Raw genomic sequence first — 19,215 nt, forward strand, 5'->3', positions numbered from 1 at the left:
CATCGCCTCGGATTCTGGGATTCGAAAGTGAAATTTTATTCTGCGAGAGAAGTGGGGCGGCGAGTGGACCCTGGGTCCAGGCCCGTTGCGGGCGAGCAGAGAGGTCTAGCTAGATGTAGGTGGAGTCGTCTTCCGGCGCAGGCGCGCCGCGGGGACCCCAGCCCTGGCCAGCGTCCTCGCTGTCAGAGTCGCCCGCGCCGTCCGCGTCCGCGGTGGGTGCGTTAAGGACAACCACGTCGGCCTCGGCCCCAATGTCCTCGCCGAACCACACGGCCTTGTAGCCGCCCTCGGGGCGCCGCTCCTTGGTCAGGATGGATCTCACTGCTGAGGGGCTGTCCACAGCCCTGGCGGCCACCGGGGACTCAGGGGCACTGGCGAAGGGACCTGGGTCTGGGGACTCCGTGCTGGGAGGCTCAGGGACAGGGGACCCGGGGCTGGGCGGCTCCGGTGGCACCTCCACAGACTTGGGCCCCGGACTGGGGCTAGGGGCAGGTGCCCAGTTGGCCTCCTGGTCCCCCAGAAAGGCCTGATTGTCAAAGCCGTGGGGCTGGGGCTCCTGTGGGCACAGCAAGGATATCAGCGGGACTCTGGTCCCTCCCCTCTGTAGGCTTCTGCCCTTGCCCTGTTTTGTGACCCTGGCGTGTACACTGGCTGCTCCTTCCCAGAGTCACTAAACCCTGGTCCCCTGCTGGTCCCCTGACAATCCCATTCCAACTCCCCACCCCCTTATCTCCTCCAGCTCTCCTATCGCCATCTCCACCTCTATCTCTACACCTTTCCACTATCTCCCCCTCTTTTTTTCCCCCCCTTGAACCTTGGCTTGGACCCAAGGGTGCTTATCCGCTGAACCACACACCCAGCCCCCTCTCTGCCCTTATTATTATTTTTTTTTAACTGGATCCTGCTAAACTGTGGCTGAGGCTGGCTTTGAAGTTATTAGCCTCTTACCTAAGCTTCCCAAGTTGCTGCGATTACAGAAGAGCGCCGTACTCTACGTCCTGCCTTCTCTCTGCCCCATGTTTCATCCCTCTGCATGTCTCCCTCCCTCCCCACTTCTCTCCTCTGCCCCTCTGTCTGTCTCTGTCACTGTCATCTGCCCTGCTAGGCCCTAGCTCCCACAAGGGATCTCACCGCAGCTTTGCCAGAGCAGCAATTCAGTCGGTGACCATAGTGTTTGTGAATGAGGATGGCCAGGCCCAGGAGGGCCAGCAACAGCAGTGCACCCAGCACCCCTCCCAGCACTGCCATGTCCACTATGGAGAAGTGCTGGTCATCCTGTATTGGGACACTTCCTCCTGTGCTGCTTCCTGGCGTCCCTGCAGAAGACATGGTCATCCACTGTGGCACACCTCGCCAGCCTGTGCCAGCCTGTGCCAGCCAGGCATCCTGAAAACAAGCCAGCCTTTGGCTGCCCCCTACCAGAGCTGTGGGTTCTGAGGGGCAGGTGCTGTTGGCCCCCACCAGGGAGATGTTGTGAGCACACCAAGGCCCAGGGTCCCCCTAGGACAGGGTGTTCCAGGGAGGAAGCAACTTCGGATACAACAGGATGAATGGCTACAGGGAATTCAGTCTCACGTAGTCTCTGCATCCGTTTTGAATGTATGTTGGGCTTGGACCAGAAACAGTGTTCAGTTGCTCCTGACTCGTTTCCAGTTCCATAGCCCCCAGGGATTTGCCTTATGCCACTGTCTCTGGGAATCTGGGAGGAGGCTGGCTCCCTGTGCTGTACCCTGCTCACTGCACAGATAGGTCCTGAGACCACGGCAGACCTCTGGAACTTGATTCTGCTTGCTCTAAACCCACCAAGACTCCTTAGTACAGGGCTAGCACACAGGTCCCCTGGGCCACAAACTCCTGTGTGGCCTCAGGTGTACCAGTACCCCCAGCGTGTGATACAATCAGTGTTTTTTTGTTGTTGTTGTTTGTTTTGTTTTTTAAGACAGGGCTCACTATGTTGCCCAGGTTGGCCTCAAAATCCTGGGCTCAAGAAATCCTGCCTCAGCTTCTAGCCTAGCCACAAACCTGATGCAGCTGTCCAGTATGAATTTCAGCCTGTATCTCTCCTAATCATTGAAGGGGTGCTCTCTGTCTTAAGATCCTAAATTACCAACGGCCTTGGCAACTCAGCTCGCTGGATCTCGAATCTGCCCCCTGCCCTGCACCCCACACCTTCCTAGTGCAGCTTTGGGGGCTCCTGGGCTGACTGTTCTCACCAGACAGACCCCTGCCTGGGACTCTGTCCTAGAGGCGACCCTGGACCACCCAGGTTCTGAGCTAGGACAAGTGGGGTGGGGACTACCTGAGGGTGGGGGGCTCCTGCTGGGCCCAGGGACCGTGGGCCGAGAGGTCCCAGGCTTCTGGGTCTGTGCTGAGCCCCCACCGGGCGTGGTTGGTCGTGACGTGCCTGCTCCCACATCGGGGGTGGTCGTTGGAGAAGTCCCTGGTTTTGAGGTCTGTGCTGAGCCCCCACTGGGTGTGGCTGGTTGAGGGGAGGTGCCCGCTCCCGGACCGGGAGCCGTGGGCCCAGGGGTCTCAGGCTTCTGGGTCTGTGCTGAGCCCCCACCGGGCGTGGCTGGTTGGGTCGAGGTGCCCACTCCCAGGCTGGTGGGTCCCCCGGGTGTGGGTGAGGTCAGTGGCCTCAGAGTTGTGCCTAGGGGTGGATGAGGGCCACTGCCACCCCCAGAGCTGGTTGTTGAGGGTCCCTGAGAGGTCCCAGGGGGCCTGGGGGCTTCCGAAGTGGTGCTGCTCCAGGGCCCAGTTGTTCTTCCAGTCTCTGGGGATGTGGGGGGCTCTGGGGAGCCTAGGGAGCCAGGGACAGTGCCAGGCTTGCCTCTGCACCCAGCCCACCTGCCCCGGGTAGGAGCCATCCTGGAGGGGGCCCCCCAGAGGCTTACCTGTGGACGGGGGCTCCTGCTCTGAAACGCGAATCTCAACAACAGTGGTGGCTACACCCGCAGTCGCCGTGTTCCTGGCCTCCACCTGGGGTGGGAAGGGGGGCTTGTCCCTGCAGAGTCCCTCTGCAGTCCCCCACCCTCAGACACACTTCCCTACCTCTGCGTAGAAGACCCCGGCTTGCTCTATTGCCGTGGCAGTCAGCACCATCTCTCCGGCCATCCGGAACTCGGAGCAGTTGGTGATTTGATAGGTAATGGCCGAGTTCAAGTCCTGGGTGTGGCTGCAGTGAGTCCTGGGCCTGGGCTGCCCCCACTCTTCACCCCAAGCCCACCCACCCGGGGGCGAGCAGACCCTGGGACCGGGCCAGGTTACGGGGTTCCTGGATGGGCAGGAGGGGGCCGCCTACCGGGAACTCGGGGTCCTGAGCCCAGATCCTCAGAGGCTGAGAGGGGGAGGTGGCATCCTTGACAGCCACACCAGACCCAGAGCCAGGGGCCACAGTGCCTCGGTACAGGCTCTGGGAGAAGTGGGGCTGGCTCCCATGGGCCTGGCGGGCCTCCACAGTGACCTGGGTCACCGAGTAACGGGCCAGATCAGCCTGTTCACCCTGGGAAAGGAGAGGCAGTAGTGGCCAGCAGGCCAGTGAAAGTGCAGCTGACATCCTGCTGCCCCATGCCGGCACCCACCTTGACCAGTAGCAGGAATGTCATGGGGCTGGGGACACTCTTGGTCATGGTGAGGTTGCCAGAGTCTGGGTCGATGGCAAATGTGTTGTCCTTGTTTCCTGAGAGGAGGTGGGGCAGAACTTAGACCCTGGTCCCCTCCCTAAGGTCCAGGATCCTGGCTGGTTCAGCCTGAGTCCAAGGCAGGGGTCTGTGGTACCATGGGCGGGGGCAGGTCTTTTCTCACCCCCTATAATGCTGTAGATGACCCGCTCGTTGATGCCCCGATCTCCGTCCACAGCATAGATGGGCCCCGGACGCAGGATGAGGGGGGACAGCTGTGGGGGTGGGGGTCATGGTGGGGCTGGTGCCGATGGCCCCAGTCGGCCCTTCCCCTGCTCCTCGGGGTCTGAAACACAGGCTTGGAGCACAGCGGGCAGAGGAGAAGGGCCGGGCAGTGCCTGTCGTGGTCAGGGCAGCTACAGGCGAATTCAAGGCACCTCGTGGGTCATGGGTCGGGAGGCACAGAGTGATCAGGCCTGCCTGGGAGGCCAGCCCTAGGGAGGGGCCTTGCTCAGCTGTCCTTCAGGCGGCCCAGCTGGCCCCTCCAGCCCCACCTCTGGCTGACCTCACCAGGCAGGGCTCCCACGCTGCGGTGGTTGGTACACACACTACCCCAGGCTGGGTGGGCGGTTTGGGAGAAAATGCTCATTCACAGCTCTTCCAAAATCGTCACTGAAGTCGGCCACTGCCCCTGGAGAGCCCAGGCCCCAGGCTCCCGCCCTGAGCCTCCCAGACCCCACTCTGCACTCCAGCCCGTCCCTGCCGGCGGGCCCCCATTACCAGTGTGTGTCCTGTGGGGATGGCCCCCCGGTACTGAGCCTGGATGCAGACGGAGCCGTCTGAGTAGGAGCAGGGCAAGAACCAGGGTGGCCGCAGGTCAGCGGGCAGCACCTTCAGGACCAGGGTGGCCGTGGCTGTGTGGCTGGGCTCCTGGTGCTCCTCCCTTGTGTCCTGTAACAGCTCTGCGGTGTCAGGTAGGGGACCTCAAACAGGGCCTGAGCATCCAGGACTCACTGGGGAACCACTCACCCGCACCAGCAGCCGGAAGGTCATGTTCTGCCACTGGTAGAAGTCCAGGGCCCGGTCCAGCCTCAGGGCAGGGCGGTTCACCCCCAAAAGGGAGAAGAAGCTGCCAGCGCCCTGGGGAGAGGGAGCCACAGCTGAGCCCCTGGGGGATCAAGGAGCAGTGGCTCAGAAGCCAAGGGCCAGTGTTGGGCAGGGCTGGGGTACCACTGACTGGGGTCACTTCCTGTAGGGTGTAGAATAAGGTGCTGTCCTTGTCACGGTCCGTGGCCTGTAGTTCTGCCTCAGGGATGACTGTAGAGTTCACTTTGGTGTCCTGGGGGCAGACACAGGCATGGCCTCTGTGGACCAGTGTCCTGGAGGAGCCCCTAGCCACTAGCCCTCTGGGCCCACACCCGCCCAGTGCCCAGGCCAGGCAGTGCCAGCTCTGGCTCCGCCCGACTCACCTCCTGCACGTCCTGCTCCTTGGTGGTGAAGGGGAACTCTGGGGCATTGTCGTTGACATCCAGCACCACCACAAACACCCTCAGCTGCGTCACCTGGGGGTCGACAGCCTTGGCCACAGCCCTCCCGGCTGCCTGCCTTCCCGCCTGCCTCACTCCTGTCCATCCACCCGGGTGGTCGTCCATTCGCCCACTTTCCCTTCTGCTTGTTTGTTTGAAGGTGATGGTGACCCAGCAGGGCAGGGCCCATCACCAGGGACCAGACTCAGCCCTGGGGCTCCCAGACCACACAGGTAGGTTACCAAGGTGGCCGGAGGTGGCAAGCACTCCGGGGACAGATAAGTGGCCTGAGGAGGCTACCAGCAGAACCTCAAAAGAGGACCCTGGGGGCTGGGCTGGGGCTCGGAGGTGGAGCACTCGGCTCGCACGCGTGAGGCACTGGGTTCCCTCCTCAGCACCACGTGGATATGAGATAAAGACATGGTGTCCACCTTTCACTAAAAAATAGATCTAGATAGATAAAAAGAGGACACGTGTTAGATGTCACGCTTCCTCAAGAACAACGAAGCAGGGAGAGGGGCCTTCAGAGTGGAAGGCACCTGCAGGGAGATCGCCAGCCCCTGGGTTGGACTTTGCTCCCATTCAGACAAGCCGAGGCAGACTCTCAGAGGCCCAGGACAGGTGGACACACCAGGGTTCAGATGGCGAGGGGAACCGCCCTTCTCCGGTGGACAGGGCAGGAGAATGTGTCTTGTTTTCTTTGTGGTGCTGGAGATGGAACCCAGGTCCCCTCACACAGGAGGCAAAGGCCAGCTCTCTGCCACTGAGCTGTGCTTAAAATGAAGGGTCCCGACCTATTTTTTAAAAGTTTTTTTAAATATATATTTTTTAGTTGTAGATGGACACCAGACCTTATTTTATCTGTGGATTTTTATGTGGTGCTGAGGATGGAACTCAGTGCCTCACACCTGCTAGGCAAGTGCTCTGCCACTGAGCCAGCCCCAGCCCCAGGTGCCCACCTATTAGAGACGACTGCTGAGATACTTGTGGGGACTGCGGCGGTGTGGCCTGGTGCAGGGCAGGGGCTGCTCATGGTGGAGCTGGGGTGGGGCGGCTCCTGTGGCTTTCCAGCTTGTGGGAATGTAGGAGGAGGGCTGCCACTGCAGCACAGCAGGGTGGATGGAGTCCACCAAAGAGGAAAGGTTTCCCTGCCCACCTGAGCAGGTGAGGGGACGGGCGCACCAGGCCAGGCCACACACCCAGCCTGGCCCACCACAGCAGCCCTTGGGCTTGGACTCCTAGTGCGAAGGCAGCTGTGGAAGTGCTGGGCTGTGCCGGGCGGGGCTGGGTCTCCTAGGCTCTCCTGAGACCTCCCACCCAGAGAGGGGACGGATGGACCAGGGGCAAGAGAGGAAAGGGACCAGTAGGAAGGTTCCAGAAAGGGGAAGCTGGTGACCAAGGCCCTGGTGGGATGTGGAGGTAGGAAGGGGGGGTTCTGGGGCTGCCTGAGGCGGAGCCCACACTTGCTCCTGAGGGCGGGCTAGTGGGAAGGAAGCCTGGTGGAGCAGTCAGCAGGCCAGGGTGCTTCCAGGTGCTGGGGCCAGGGGCTCAGGGGAGTCTCGGGAGCTTGTTGGGCCAATGTCCGTGACAGTGTGTCCGCAGCTGGGTTTGTGAGTCTGAAACTCAGGGCCGAGTCTGGGCTGGAGGAAGTGAGGGTGTAGCCGGGAGGGCTGGAGTTTGGAAACACTCCCTGGGTGAGGTCACAGAGGAGGGCCCAGGGCCAGGGAGACAGGTGCACTCACCACGGTGTTCCCCCTCTTGCACTCCAGGTGTGCCTCCAGCATCGTATTCTCCTGTGGAGGCAAGTCGGTCTTGCAGGTCACCTGCCTGGTGGTGGCACACGTCCCACTCCACAGGCCAGGAGCCCGAGGCTGAGGGCAGAGCTCGCCCAGGTGGTCATGGGTGGTAAGTCAGGGGAGGAGGAGGAGACGCTAGGCAGCCTTGCTCCCTAATGGACGAGGCCCGGCCCAGGATGGGGCCTGAAGGGTCAGTCAATGCCTGGGGAGGCAGAGCCCTGGCCACCCCCAGGTCTTCTCCCCGCAGGGGACCCTAGAAACACCCCACCCCGGCTACTGCCTGCACCTCATAATCAGGAATCACGCTGAGAAAGAGCTGGTTTTCTAGGATCCGAAATGCGGATGGGGTGGACGAGGATCCGAGGGTCACCTGCTGGCCATCTGGGACGGAGATGTTCACCAGGGCTTCCGTGATGTTTTCGTTCTCCTGCACTTGGAGGAAGGTCTTGTCCACTGAGCAGACTGGGAAGTTGGAGAGGACAGGTCAGTGCCTCCCAGCCCCCACCCCACCGCCCCCCCACCTCCAGCATGTACCCTGAGTCTGGGCTGTGGCTCCCGGGGAATGGCCAAGCAGCACGGTGAGCAGCGCCAGCAGCAGGGGAGGCCATCGCAGGGCCTGAGCCCCCATCTTGGCCGCTGTCATCTGACGGGAGGGTCCAGCTCTCTGGCGTCAGGGCTGGTACAGTTCCTGCCTCGGCGACCTTCGCCCCTGCCAAGCGCCGCCCCACTTTATGGCCCTTTACCACAGGCTTCCACCAAGGGGACTCCCGCTGGCCGGCCAGACGCAGGGCACCAGCAGGAGGATGTGGAGTGGTCATTCAGCCTGATCTGGGCCACATTCAGGCATCCACTGGGAATGAGAACCACTGATTCCAAACACAGGGCATAGAGGAGCTTGCAAGCTGCTTGGGGGGCATGGACCTGGGGATGTGGGGACAGAGCTGGGGAGCAGGGCTGGAGCAGGGCCGTGGGGACAGAGCTGGGGGGCATGGACCTGGGGCTGCGGGTGCAGAGCTGGGGTGCAGGGCTGGAGCAGGGCCGAGAGGACAGAGCTGGGGGGCATGGACCTGGGGCTGCGGGTGCAGAGCTGGGGGCATGGACCTGGGGCTGCGGGTGCAGAGCTGGGAGGCATGGACCTGGGGCTGTGGGTGCAGAGCTGGAGCAGGGCTGTGGGGACAGAGCTGGGGGGCATGGACCTGGGGCTGCAGGTGCAGGGCTGAGCAGGGCTGGAGCAGGGCTGTGGGGACAGAGCAGGGGGGCATGGACCTGGGGCTGCCGGTGCAGAGCTGCGGGTCAGGGCTCGAGCAGGGCTGTGGGGACAGAGCTGGGGGCATGGACCTGGGGCTGTGGGTGCAGAGCTGTGGGGGCAGGGCTGGAGCAGGGCTGTGGGTGCAGAGCTGCGGGGGCAGGGCTGGAGCAGGGCTGTGGGGACAGAGCTGGGGGGCATGGACCTGGGGCTGCGGGTGCAGAGCTGGGGGGCATGGACCTGGGGCTGTGGGGACAGAGCTGGGGGGCATGGACCTGGGGCTGTGGGGACAGAGCTGGGGGGCATGGACCTGGGGCTGCGGGTGCAGGGCTGGAGCAGGGCTGTGGGGACAGAGCTGGGGGGCATGGACCTGGGGCTGCGGGTGCAGAGCTGGGGAGCAGGGCTGGAACAGGGCTGTGGGGACAGAGCTGGGGGGCATGGACCTGGGGCTGCGGGTGCAGAGCTGGGGTGCAGGGCTGGAGCAGAACCGTGGGGACAGAGCTGGGGGGCATGGACATGGAGCTGCGGGTGCAGAGCTGGGGAGCAGGGCTGGAGCAGGGCTGTGGGGACAGAGCTGGAGGGGCATGGACCTGGGGCTGTGGGTGCAGAGCTGGGGGGGCATGGACCTGGGGCTGCAGGTGCAGAGCTGGGGAGCAGGGCTGGAGCAGGGCTGTGGGGACAGAGCTGGGGGCATGGACCTGGGGCTGTGGGTGCAGAGCTGGGGGCATAGACCTGGGGCTGCTGGTGCAGAGCTGTGGGGGCAGGGCTGGAGCAGGGCTGTGGGGACAGAGCTGGGGGGCATGGACCTGGAGCTATGGGTGCAGAGCTGGGGAGCAGGGCTGGAGCAGGGCTGTGGGGACAGAGCTGGAGGGGCATGGACCTGGGGCTGTGGGTGCAGAGCTGGGGGGCATGGACCTGGGGCTGTGGGGACAGAGCTGGGGGGCATGGACCTGGGGCTGTGGGGACAGAGCTGGGGGGCATGGACCTGGGGCTGTGGGGACAGAGCTGGGAGTCATGGATCTGGGGCTGCGGGTGCAGAGCTGTGGGGGCAGGGCTGGAGCAGGGCTGTGGGGACAGAGCTGGGGGCATGGACCTGAGGCTGTGGGTGCAGAGCTGGTGGGGCAGGGCTGGAGCAGGGCTGTGGGGACAGAGCTGGGGGGCATGGACCTGGGGCTGCGGGTGCAGAGCTGGGGGGCATGGACCTGGGGCTGTGGGGACAGAGCTGGGGGCATGGACCTGGGGCTGCTGGTGCAGAGCTGCGGGGGCAGGGCTGGAGCAGGGCTGTGGGGACAGAGCTGGGGGCATGGACCTGGAGCTGCTGGTGCAGAGCTGGGGGGCATGGACCTGGGGCTGTGGGGACAGAGCTGGGGGGCATGGACCTGGGGCTGTGGGGACAGAGCTGGGGGGCATGGACCTGGGGCTGTGGGGACAGAGCTGGGGGCATGGACCTGAGGCTGTGGGTGCAGAGCTGGTGGGGCAGGGCTGGAGCAGGGCTGTGGGGACAGAGCTGGGGGGCATGGACCTGGGGCTGCGGGTGCAGAGCTGGGGGGCATGGACCTGGGGCTGTGGGGACAGAGCTGGGGGGCATGGACCTGGGGCTGTGGGGACAGAGCTGGGGGGCATGGACCTGGGGCTGTGGGGACAGAGCTGGGAGGCATGGACCTGGGGCTGCTGGTGCAGAGCTGCGGGGGCAGGGCTGGAGCAGGGCTGTGGGGACAGAGCTGGGGGGCATGGACCTGGGGCTGCGGGTGCAGAGCTGCGGGGGCAGGGCTGGAGCAGGGCTGTGGGGACAGAGCTGGGGGCATGGACCTGGAGCTGCTGGTGCAGAGCTGGGGGGCATGGACCTGGGGCTGCGGATGCAGAACTGCGGGGGCAGGGCTGGAGCAGGGCTGTGGGGACAGAGCTGGGGGGCATGGACCTGGGGCTGCGGGTGCAGAGCTGCGGGGGCAGGGCTGGAGCAGGGCTGTGGGGACAGAGCTGGGGGGCATGGACCTGGGGCTGCGGGTGCAGATCTGGGGGGCAGGGCTGCTGAAGCTAGGGGTGGGCACAGGTGGGGAAGGGACTAGGCCAGGCTTTGGGTTGCTCTACCCAACCCCTGATCAAGGCTGTCCTGCTAGGCTCTGCCACTGGAATTTTATCAAGGCCAAATTCTGGCGGCCACTCCTTGGGGCTCAGACCCAGTGTCCCTTCCAGGTCCTTGGCCATCCCTGCATCCGTCCTGCAGGAAAAGCCCCTTGTCCCGCGGCACCGCTGCCTGCCTCGGAGACTAGTTAGCTCCCAGGGGCCTGGCAGGGCCCAGTGAAGGGCTTCAGGGACCACTGTGCCCTCCGGGGGGCCCTGGTAACCGACAGAGCAGAGTCCTGGTGAGGCTCCTCAGCCCAGAGCTCCACCTACCCTGCCCCTTCCTTTCTTTGGCCTCCAAATCCCTCAGAGCTGGGAGAGGCCACTGAGGTCTGAGGAAGGGGGAGGCTGTGGGGCACCGCATGCCTGAATGGCCTTCCTGAGACTCCTGATCCCTCTTCACTGGGCAGTCCCACCTCAGGCCCCACCCACCCTCTGGTGCACCCACATGCCTGCTGCAGCCCACCCCTTGGGGCTGACACCACTGTCCCTTGCTGCACAGGCCCTGCTGAGATCACACCACCCTTGGCCTGGACATGTGTCACCAGGATATCCTCTCCAGTCCTCCTGCTCCAGGGGACGCATCCTGGGTGTCTCCCTTCCTTCCTGCCCCACCTGAGCGTCTGTGCCCCTCCCTTCACACTGACCCACATGGCCCCTGAGACAGCAGCACCCTGAACACTGCACGTTCACTAAGTGGATTACAAAGTGGGGGGAGCGGAGCTGGAAGTTCAGCCAGTGGACAGGAGGTGGCCCTGAGGCCAGCGATAAGGGCGAGTGCCTGAAGGTCACCCAGGTGTAAAGGGCAGCTGGGTGTGGTCACCTGGAGAAGGAGGATAGGGCCCTCCTCCCTCCTGGCAGCCTGATGTGCAGGGGCTGCCCTGGTGTAAGGAGATATGCACAGTGGGCTCCTGAGGCGAGTCTGAGTTCTTCCTTTATTAGTGCCCAGTACAGCCCCTCCCAGCCCCAGGGTCCTCTCTGGTCCTCCTCTGTCCTCATCTGGGCCACTGGGTGGTTTCAGCCGCCTCTGGAACTGTGACCAGGCCTAGCCACACTAGGCAGCCAGGGAGACCAGACCTGATGCAGAGGGGCTCTGGGTGGCATCCTGCAGAGACATGAAGCCGAGGGCTGGGATGGCAGCTAGAGACCACTGCCTGGCCAGCAGCAGCCCTGAGGTGGCAGGGGACGGGAGAAAGGCCTGGCTGGATGTGGGTGAAGGCTGAGGGTGCTCACCAGGCCTGCAGGGCTGGCTCATCTGACCACAGCAGGCACACCTGGCCCTCTGTGGGTTGAAACCAGGAGGTGCGGTTCTCGGTGTCCTGCTCGCTGTTCCACCCCAAATCAAAATTAGTCCTGGAGCCGGGGCACCGGGCATGTCCCGCCGCCGGGGCCCGGTCCAGACTGCTCTCCCGCCCTCACCTGCCGGCTCACCTGCGCTTCCCCACCAGGCCCTGCAGCAGCCGCTGCAGCCGCGCGCTGTCCCGCAGGCGGCTGAGCTCACTGGTGAACGTCCCGTCAGAGTGTCGCGGAGCCCTGGGGAGAGGCGAGGTCAGACGGGGTGGGCAGCGCCGGGCGGGAGGGGCGCGGACGCGGGCTCACCTGAGGGCCGCGGGGCGCGCGGTGGAGCCCCCCAGCAGCAGCAGCAGCAGCAGCAGCAGCAGCAGCGACGGCGGCAGTGGCCAGGGAGCCATGGCGCAGCGGGCGGTGCTGGGCGCTCTGGCGGCCCCGGCCCCAGTCCGCGCGGCCCTTTATAGCGGTCCCGGAGCGGGAGGGTGGGCCAGTGGGGGGCGCCCAGCACCGCCCCGGCTCCGAGCCATCGATCGCCAGAAGGTCAAGGCCGCCCCCCAGCTGTCGCCCGGGACTCCTCCCGCCCCCAGCGCCAAGTCGGCGCCCCTCGGCTGGGCAGCAGGGAGTAGACCAGCTGGATGGCGGGTGCCACGAGCGGGCACTGCCATCCCCTGGGGCTCCCGAGCGAAGAGGGACATCCCGGCCGCGGGCGCCTTCGGGACAGGCGTAGGTCACAGCACGTGTGAAGCCCTGGGTCCTCTCCCTAAGGCCCAGGAGGGCTCTGCCGTGGTTGGCGGCTGGAAGTGGGTGCAGGTGCCTCGGAGGTGAGCGGGGTAGGAGAGAGGTGGACAGCTGGAGGGGCCTGCCGCAGCTGCCTGGAGAGACAGGGCAGCAGGACCGCGCAGAGAACAGGCCCACTGACCTTCTCTGGCCCCCCAGGGAGCAACGTGGGCAGATGAGAGCTTTGTGGTCACGTGGTTTTCTTTTTCCAGGAAGAAAGAGCAGCTTCCTCCTCCACGCTGGCGGCGGAGGAGAAGGTGCTCCCATGGATGCCTTCCAAACCTGCGCTTGGCCACTCAGCCCCAGCCCCAGACTCCCCACCCCCCACAAGCATTTTTGTTTGTTTTTTTGAGATGGGGTCTTACTAAGTTGCCTGGCTGGCCTGGAACTTGGGACCCTCTTGTCTTGGTCTCCAGAGCTGCTGGAACCCCAGGTGTCCCAGGTGTGGCCCCCACACCTGGCTGAGGTCGGGCATGTTCTCAGGTGCTTCCTTTTTTTTTTTTAAGTTGTTAATAGACCTTTATTTTATTTATATATTTATATGTGATGCTGAGAATCGAACACACGCCAGTGCACTACCGCTGAGCCCCAGCCGCAGTGCCTCGGGTGCTTCTTGCTATTTCTGCTTATTCTTTATCTGTCCAGATGGTTGTTGTTGTTGTCATTGTTTTGTGGAGCTGGGAATGGAAGCTGGGGCTCCATGCATGCTGGGCCAGTGTCGTCTCCACGTTGAAGCTGGATTGCCTTTCTGCTGTTGAGCGGTACATGCTCTTCATACATTCTGGGTGCCATACTCTCTGAGCCATGCGATTGAAAGTGTGTCCTCCCATTCTCTGGGTCCTGTTCTCAATCTCTTCGGAATATCTTACTCTTTAGTGTAGAGATGAGGGGCACTGCATGGTCCCGGCAGAACTCCTGGGCTTAAGCACCCTCCTGCCTGGCCTCCCTAGTAGCTGAGGCTGAGGGGTGCGCCCCCACCTGGCTGGCTCTGGCTGACAGCATCTCTGAGGTACCCCAGCTTGTCACGTCCTTGTGACACCCTGTGGCCTTGCTGCCGCTGCTGTTCCTGCCCTGTGCTTCTGGTTGTTCCAGGACCATGAAACCTGCCTCATGTTTCAGATCGCATCTTTGCATCCCTGACCCTTTTGAGTGTACGGTGTGACTCAGGGTCCAGCTGCACTCTCCTACGGGTGGTCATCTAGCTGTTCCACTCCACTAGTGGAGGAGAGTGTTCCCTGAGCAAGGTCTTAGCAGCCTTGTTGAAAATCAGTTAACTGTGATGTCTGAGTTTATATCTGGACTCTCAATCTCTTTTACTGAGCTATAAGTTATCCTTAAGCCAGATTCAGTCTCTTAATTCCTGATGTTTGGTTCTACGTTTTAATTTTTTTAAATTTTTATTTATTTATTTAGGCACTGGGGATTGATTGAACTCAGGGGCACTCGGCCACTGAGCCACATCCCCAGCCCTATTTTTGAATTTTATTTAGAGACAGGGTCTCACTGAGTTGTTAGTGCCTCGCAGTTGCTGAGGCTGGCTTTGAACTTAAGATCCTCCTGTCTCAGCCTCTCAAGCTGCTGGGATGATAGGCGTGCACCACTGCGCCCAGTGCTTAAAATTTTGAAACTGAAAATTTGAAAAAGATTCTGGTTTTCTTTTCCAAGATTGCTTTGGTTTCTGAGGCAGGAGGATCTCAAGGCCAAACTCAGCAACTTACTGAGACACTGTTTCAAAATAAAGGGGGACACTAGGGGTACGTCTCAGTAGTTAAACACCCCTGTGTTCCATCCAGGCACCGTGGTGCATGCCTGTAATCTCAGCAGTTCCAGAGGCTGAGGCAGGAGGATCGTGAGTTCAAAGCCAGCCTCAGCAATAGTGAGGCACTAAGCAACTCAGTAAGACCCTATCTCTAAATGCAAAATAGGGATGGGGATGTGGCTCAGTGGTCAAGTGCCCCTGAGTTCAATCCCTACTCCACCCCCCTAAAAAAGATCACTTTGGTTATTTGGGGTTCCTTACATTTCTACATGAATTTTAGAATTGGCCTTTCCATTTTCATAAAAATAAAGCTTGTTGAAATTTTTTAAAAAAATCTTTAGTGGTAGATGGACACAGTACCTTTATTTATTAGTTATTTATTTAATGTGGTGCGAAGATTTAACCCAGTGCCTCTCCTGTGCTAGATGAGTGCTCTACCACTGAGCCCCAGCCCAGCCCTGTCGAGATGTGGATAGTAGATCAGTTCTGTAGATCCACTTGGCATGGCAATAAGCCACCATACCCCATCTGCTTTTATTACCACTGAGCTACTCCCCCAGGCTTTTTATTTTGGGACAGGGCCTCATTACTATGCTGAGGCTGACCTTGAACCTGTGACCCTCCTGCCTCAGCCTCTGAGTCCCTGGGGTCACAGGCATGGGCCACAGTGCCCTGCTAGCAACAAGTCGTTCTGACAACCTGTCCCCACCTAGGAACACTGGATTCACTTGTGCAGGTCCTCAACTCCTCTCACCAACAGTTTTCAGTGTATAGGTTTCACTCTCTTGGTTAAATTGATTCCTAGATATTTTATCTTTTTTTTTTTTTTTCCCAGTACTGGGAATGGAAACCAGGAGCGCTTTACCACTAAACCACATCTCCAGTCCTTTTTGAAACTTTGAACTTTGAGACAGAGTCTTCTGCCTCAGCCTCTGACTCCCTGGGAGTCACAATTGCCAGCCATCCTTCCTGGAAATTTTATTTTATTTTTTATGCTATTACAAATGGGATAATTTCCTCATTTAATTCTCAGACTATTTGCTGTCATATAGAAATAGAACTGATTTTGGCCTGGGGGTGTAGCTCAGCGGTACAGTGCTTGCCTAAGCATGTGTAAGACCCTGTGTTTCCCTAGCACCGCAAAAAAAGAAAGAAAAAAAAAAAAAGAAATACAACTGATTTTATGTTCATTTTATTTTTTATTTTTATTTATTAAAAAAATTTTAGTTGTAGTTGGACACAGTACCTTCATTTTATTTATTTTTATGTGGTGCTGAGGATCGAACCCAGGGTCTCACACATGCTAGGCAAGTGCTCCACCACTGAGCCACAACCCGAGCTCCATACTTTATTTATTTTTTTTTTATTTAATTGTTGATAGATCTTTCTTTCTTTCTATGTGGTGCTGAGGATCGAACCCAGGGTCTCACACATGCCAAGCAAGTGCTCCACCGCTGAGCCACAACCCGAGCTCCATACTTTATTTTTTCTTTAATATTTATTTTTCAGTTGCAGTTGGACACAATACCTTTATTTTACTTATTTATTTTTATGTGGTGCTGAGGGTGGAACCCAGGACCTTGCACGTGCTAGGCAGGCACCCTACCGCTGAGCCACAACCCCAGCCCTTATGTTTACTATATATCTTTCAACTTTGTTGAATTTTTAAAAAATATTCTTTTCAGTTGTAGACGGACACATACCTTTTATATCATTTTCTTTTTTATGTGGTGTTAAGGATCAAACCCAGCGCCTCACACACACTAGGCAAACCCTCCACCACTGAGTGGCAACTCCAGCCCCCAATTTTGCTGAATTATTACTGTAACTTTCATAAGACTTCCTATGCATGAGATCAGTCTGCACATTGAAACAGGCTCGGTCCTGCCTCTTCATTGTTGGGCGTCTATCACTTGCTCTTCCTGTCTGCCGGCTGTGGCTAGGGCTTGCAGACAGTGTTCTGGCAGAAGCTACAAGCTGCAAGTCCTCGGACCTGGGGAGCCACACTCACTGCTGCAGGGAGCATGCCACGGGTCTCCTGTTGGGGACCCATCTTTCTACCCAGGTTGTTTTGTAACAAACCCAAGGCCTCATGCCTGCGAGGTGAGCACTTTACGGATGAGCCAGACCCCAGCTCCTAATCGGTCTTTTTTTTTTTTTTTTTAAATCATGAAAGGGCACTGAATTATGTCAAATGCTTTTTCTGCACCAAGTGAGACAATCACCTGGTTTTCTTCCTTCTCTTATTGTGATATATTCCATTGAGTTTCTTTTTTTAAATATTTATTTTTTAGTTGTAGTTGACACAATACCTTTATTTTATTCATATATTTTTATGTGGTGCTGAGGATCAAACCCAGGGTCCCCCATGTGCAAGGCGAGTGCTCTACCGCTGAGCCACAACCCCAGTCCCCATTATTGAGTTTCATCTCCTGAATCACACTTGTCTTCCTGAGTGAGCTCCCCTGCATCAGGACATGTAATCCTTTAAAACATGCTGCTGGGCTCTGGTCAGCTTCCATTTCACTGGGATTTCTGCATCTAGATTCCAAGGGGGGATTATTCTGCAATTTTCCTTCTCCCAACATCATTGAATTTTGAAACTTCTTTATATGTTTTATAAAGACCTCATATTATTCTACTTGCATACACATATACACAAGACATTGGATAATATTTCACTAATATTCTTTTCTACTCTGTGGCTACAAGTTTTGGGGTTTTGTTGTTTTTTTGTGTGTGTGGAACTGGGGATGGAATGTAGGGGTGCTCTACCACTGAGCTACACCACACCACCAGCTCTTTCTTTAAGATGCGGTCTTTCTAAATTGCCCAGGCTGACCTTGAACTTGCCATCCTCCTGCCTCAGACTCCCACATAGTCAGGATTACAGGTGTGTCCCTTTGCACCTGGCTGTTCTTAGTCTTGACAGTCCCGTTCTTCTGTGTTTCCATTTGTGGATCCATGCTGGTGGTGTCAGATTTTAAAATTCTTTGTCTAATCCCAGGTTGAAATATTTTTCCCACATTTTCTCCATAATTTTCATAGGGTTTTTTTTTTCACTTAAATTGGAGTTACTTTTGTTTACTTGTTTTCTTTTGGTACTGGACCAAGGGGTACTCTACTACTGAGCTACATCTCTAGCCCTTTTTATTTTTTATTTCAAGACAGGGTCTCACTAAGGTGCTTAGGGCCTTGCTAAATTGTTTAGAGGCTAGCCTTGAACTTGCAATTCTCTTGCCACAGCCTCCCCAGTAGGAGGATTACAGTTGATTAGTTTTTATATAAAAAGTGAGGTCTGAATGTATAGGCACCTCGTGACAAATCTTCAAAATACACAAAGCAAAATGATAGAACTGAAGGAGGAGGAGGAAGAAAGAAGAAAAGGGGAGGAGGAGGAGAACTCTCACCCTGGGTACCTCACTACTCCTCTCTCAGAAACTGTCAGAACAGTTTGAAAATTAGCAAGGACGTACGTGGAGGGTCTGACCTTACTGTCATTTATAGGTCCAGCCACATTCCTTCTCGTCCTGTCTCCACCCCACACTGGGAAGTGAACCCAGGAGTACTCCACCACCGAGCTCCAAAACCAGTGCTCTTATTCCTTCCTGAGTTCTGCTGGAGTGACAGAGCCTCTTCACCGTCTCAAACAGTGGCAGGTGGGAGACAATGGGGGCAGGAAGAAGCTCTGTGTCCCACTCTAGACCCAAGGCCACCCTGCTCTGGGTCTCGGTTCTGTGCCAGCAATGCCCCAGTGGCTGTGCCGAGTTCTCTTGCTCAAGCCTTCAGGGGGAGGGAAGGCTGCTGGCTGTGCCCAGGGCTGCCCAAAGGCACCAGCCGCCCGTCCCACCCCACAGCCCAGACTCTCCAGTCCTTGTGGTGTGAGTACCACCCGTTTCTCTGCCAGTCCACACCCTGAAATCTTTCAAGTCAGGACCCTCCCCTCCTGATGGGCTGGTGCTGCACGTCTCTGCCATCCCAGGGAGCCAGTGCTGGAGAAGGCGATGGAGTGATGCACTTGGAGACCCACCTAGAGTTCAGCCTTTTAGCCAAGGGGCCCCAGAAAACATCACTCGGGTCTGGCGTCACCCCAACCTGAAGTCCACAGAGAAGATTATCTCCCTAAGACGTTTTCATGTACTTTCTTCCTGTGCTCTTTTATCATCTGCCAGGGACGGTTCTGGTCCTCCACGCTCACAGCCTCCTCGGGCCACCTCTTTTTTTTAATAGATGCACACCAGGTCTTTATTTTATGTGGTGCTGAGGATTGAACCCAGTACCTCACACTTGCGAGGCGGGCGCTCTACAACTGAGCTGCAGCCCCAGCCCTGGCCACCTCTTAATGTGTCTTTCAGGTGACTCTAGTGTAGTTTCTCCTGTTGGGGATGCCCCCCACCCCCGCCACCGGAACCGGCTCCTGTAGTCGGGCGCTGGCCGTGTCATTTCTTGAGTGAGTTCTCGGTAGCCCCTGAGGTCTGCGCGGTCGTCACTGGTCGCGGGGACTAAGGGCTAAGGGTAGCCAGGTGGGCCGGGTACGCGGGGCCGGGCTGCAGCGTTGCTGAGGATCTGGAGAGTGTTGGAGGAGGATGAGCGCGCGACTCGGGCGCCAGGCGGGGTTGCACCGCCCAGGCCAGACGGGGTTCGGGGCAGGGAGAGAGACAGCCCTGGAGCCTCGGGGATTGGGAAGAAGGAGACGCCCAAAGCGGCTTTCGGCGGAGCCAGAGCTCGGGTCTTCGGGCGCCCGGCCGGTGGACAGAGCGGAAGGAGACGCGGATCCGCCTCGGAGCCAGGCGCTTCTAGGAGGTACCCGGAGAGGGGTGCCAGGTGGGGGTCGATACCCACGCACACCGGGTCTGGTTCGGTCGACCCGCCTTCCCAGCTGGGATCTCGAGTGTAGACCCGCGCACCGCCCGATGCCGTCTGGGGCTGCCTGTGCCAATCACCTCCCTCAGTTCTCATCGCGCGGCCGCTGCTTTCGCCTGGCTGCGGGACTCACCGAGCGCAAAACCCCGAGATCTCGAGACACGCACGCGGCGGGGCGCCGCTTGGGCCCCCTGATCCGGGGCGGGGCGGGGCGTGC

The 19,215-nt window shown here is 59.1% G+C and overlaps 2 protein-coding genes across 5 annotated transcripts; both read right to left on the reverse strand.

The window, feature by feature from the left end:
- Positions 1–12: 12 nt before the first annotated feature.
- Positions 13–7,664, reverse strand: Cdhr5 (cadherin related family member 5). Of its 4 annotated transcripts, none has more exons than XM_078045252.1 (15): positions 7,477–7,664; positions 7,229–7,404; positions 6,889–6,939; positions 5,090–5,182; positions 4,858–4,959; positions 4,650–4,760; positions 4,401–4,571; positions 3,805–3,895; positions 3,582–3,679; positions 3,302–3,502; positions 3,052–3,165; positions 2,895–2,979; positions 2,300–2,650; positions 1,132–1,316; positions 13–556 (listed from the first exon to the last, which is right to left on the reverse strand). In XM_078045252.1, exons 1-15 carry the CDS (start codon positions 7,583–7,585, stop codon positions 110–112), a joined length of 2,385 nt encoding a protein of 794 aa, XP_077901378.1. In that variant the 5' UTR covers positions 7,586–7,664; the 3' UTR covers positions 13–109. The 4 variants fall into 4 exon arrangements, with proteins under 4 accessions (XP_077901378.1, XP_040139823.2, XP_021576677.2 ...); XM_040283889.2 differs by having other exon boundaries at positions 2,300–2,800; XM_021721002.3 differs by having other exon boundaries at positions 2,300–2,440; positions 7,477–7,663.
- Positions 7,665–11,225: 3,561 nt separating this feature from the next.
- Positions 11,226–12,668, reverse strand: Sct (secretin). Its single transcript, XM_078045276.1, has 4 exons — positions 11,909–12,668; positions 11,741–11,842; positions 11,543–11,635; positions 11,226–11,414 (listed from the first exon to the last, which is right to left on the reverse strand). Exons 1-4 carry the CDS (start codon positions 11,998–12,000, stop codon positions 11,327–11,329), a joined length of 375 nt encoding a protein of 124 aa, XP_077901402.1. The 5' UTR covers positions 12,001–12,668; the 3' UTR covers positions 11,226–11,326.
- Between the last annotated feature and the right edge of the window lie 6,547 nt (positions 12,669–19,215).

The sequence above is a fragment of the Ictidomys tridecemlineatus genome, chromosome 4 (genome assembly GCF_052094955.1).
Source record: "Ictidomys tridecemlineatus isolate mIctTri1 chromosome 4, mIctTri1.hap1, whole genome shotgun sequence".
Classification (NCBI taxonomy): Eukaryota; Metazoa; Chordata; class Mammalia; order Rodentia; family Sciuridae; genus Ictidomys; species Ictidomys tridecemlineatus.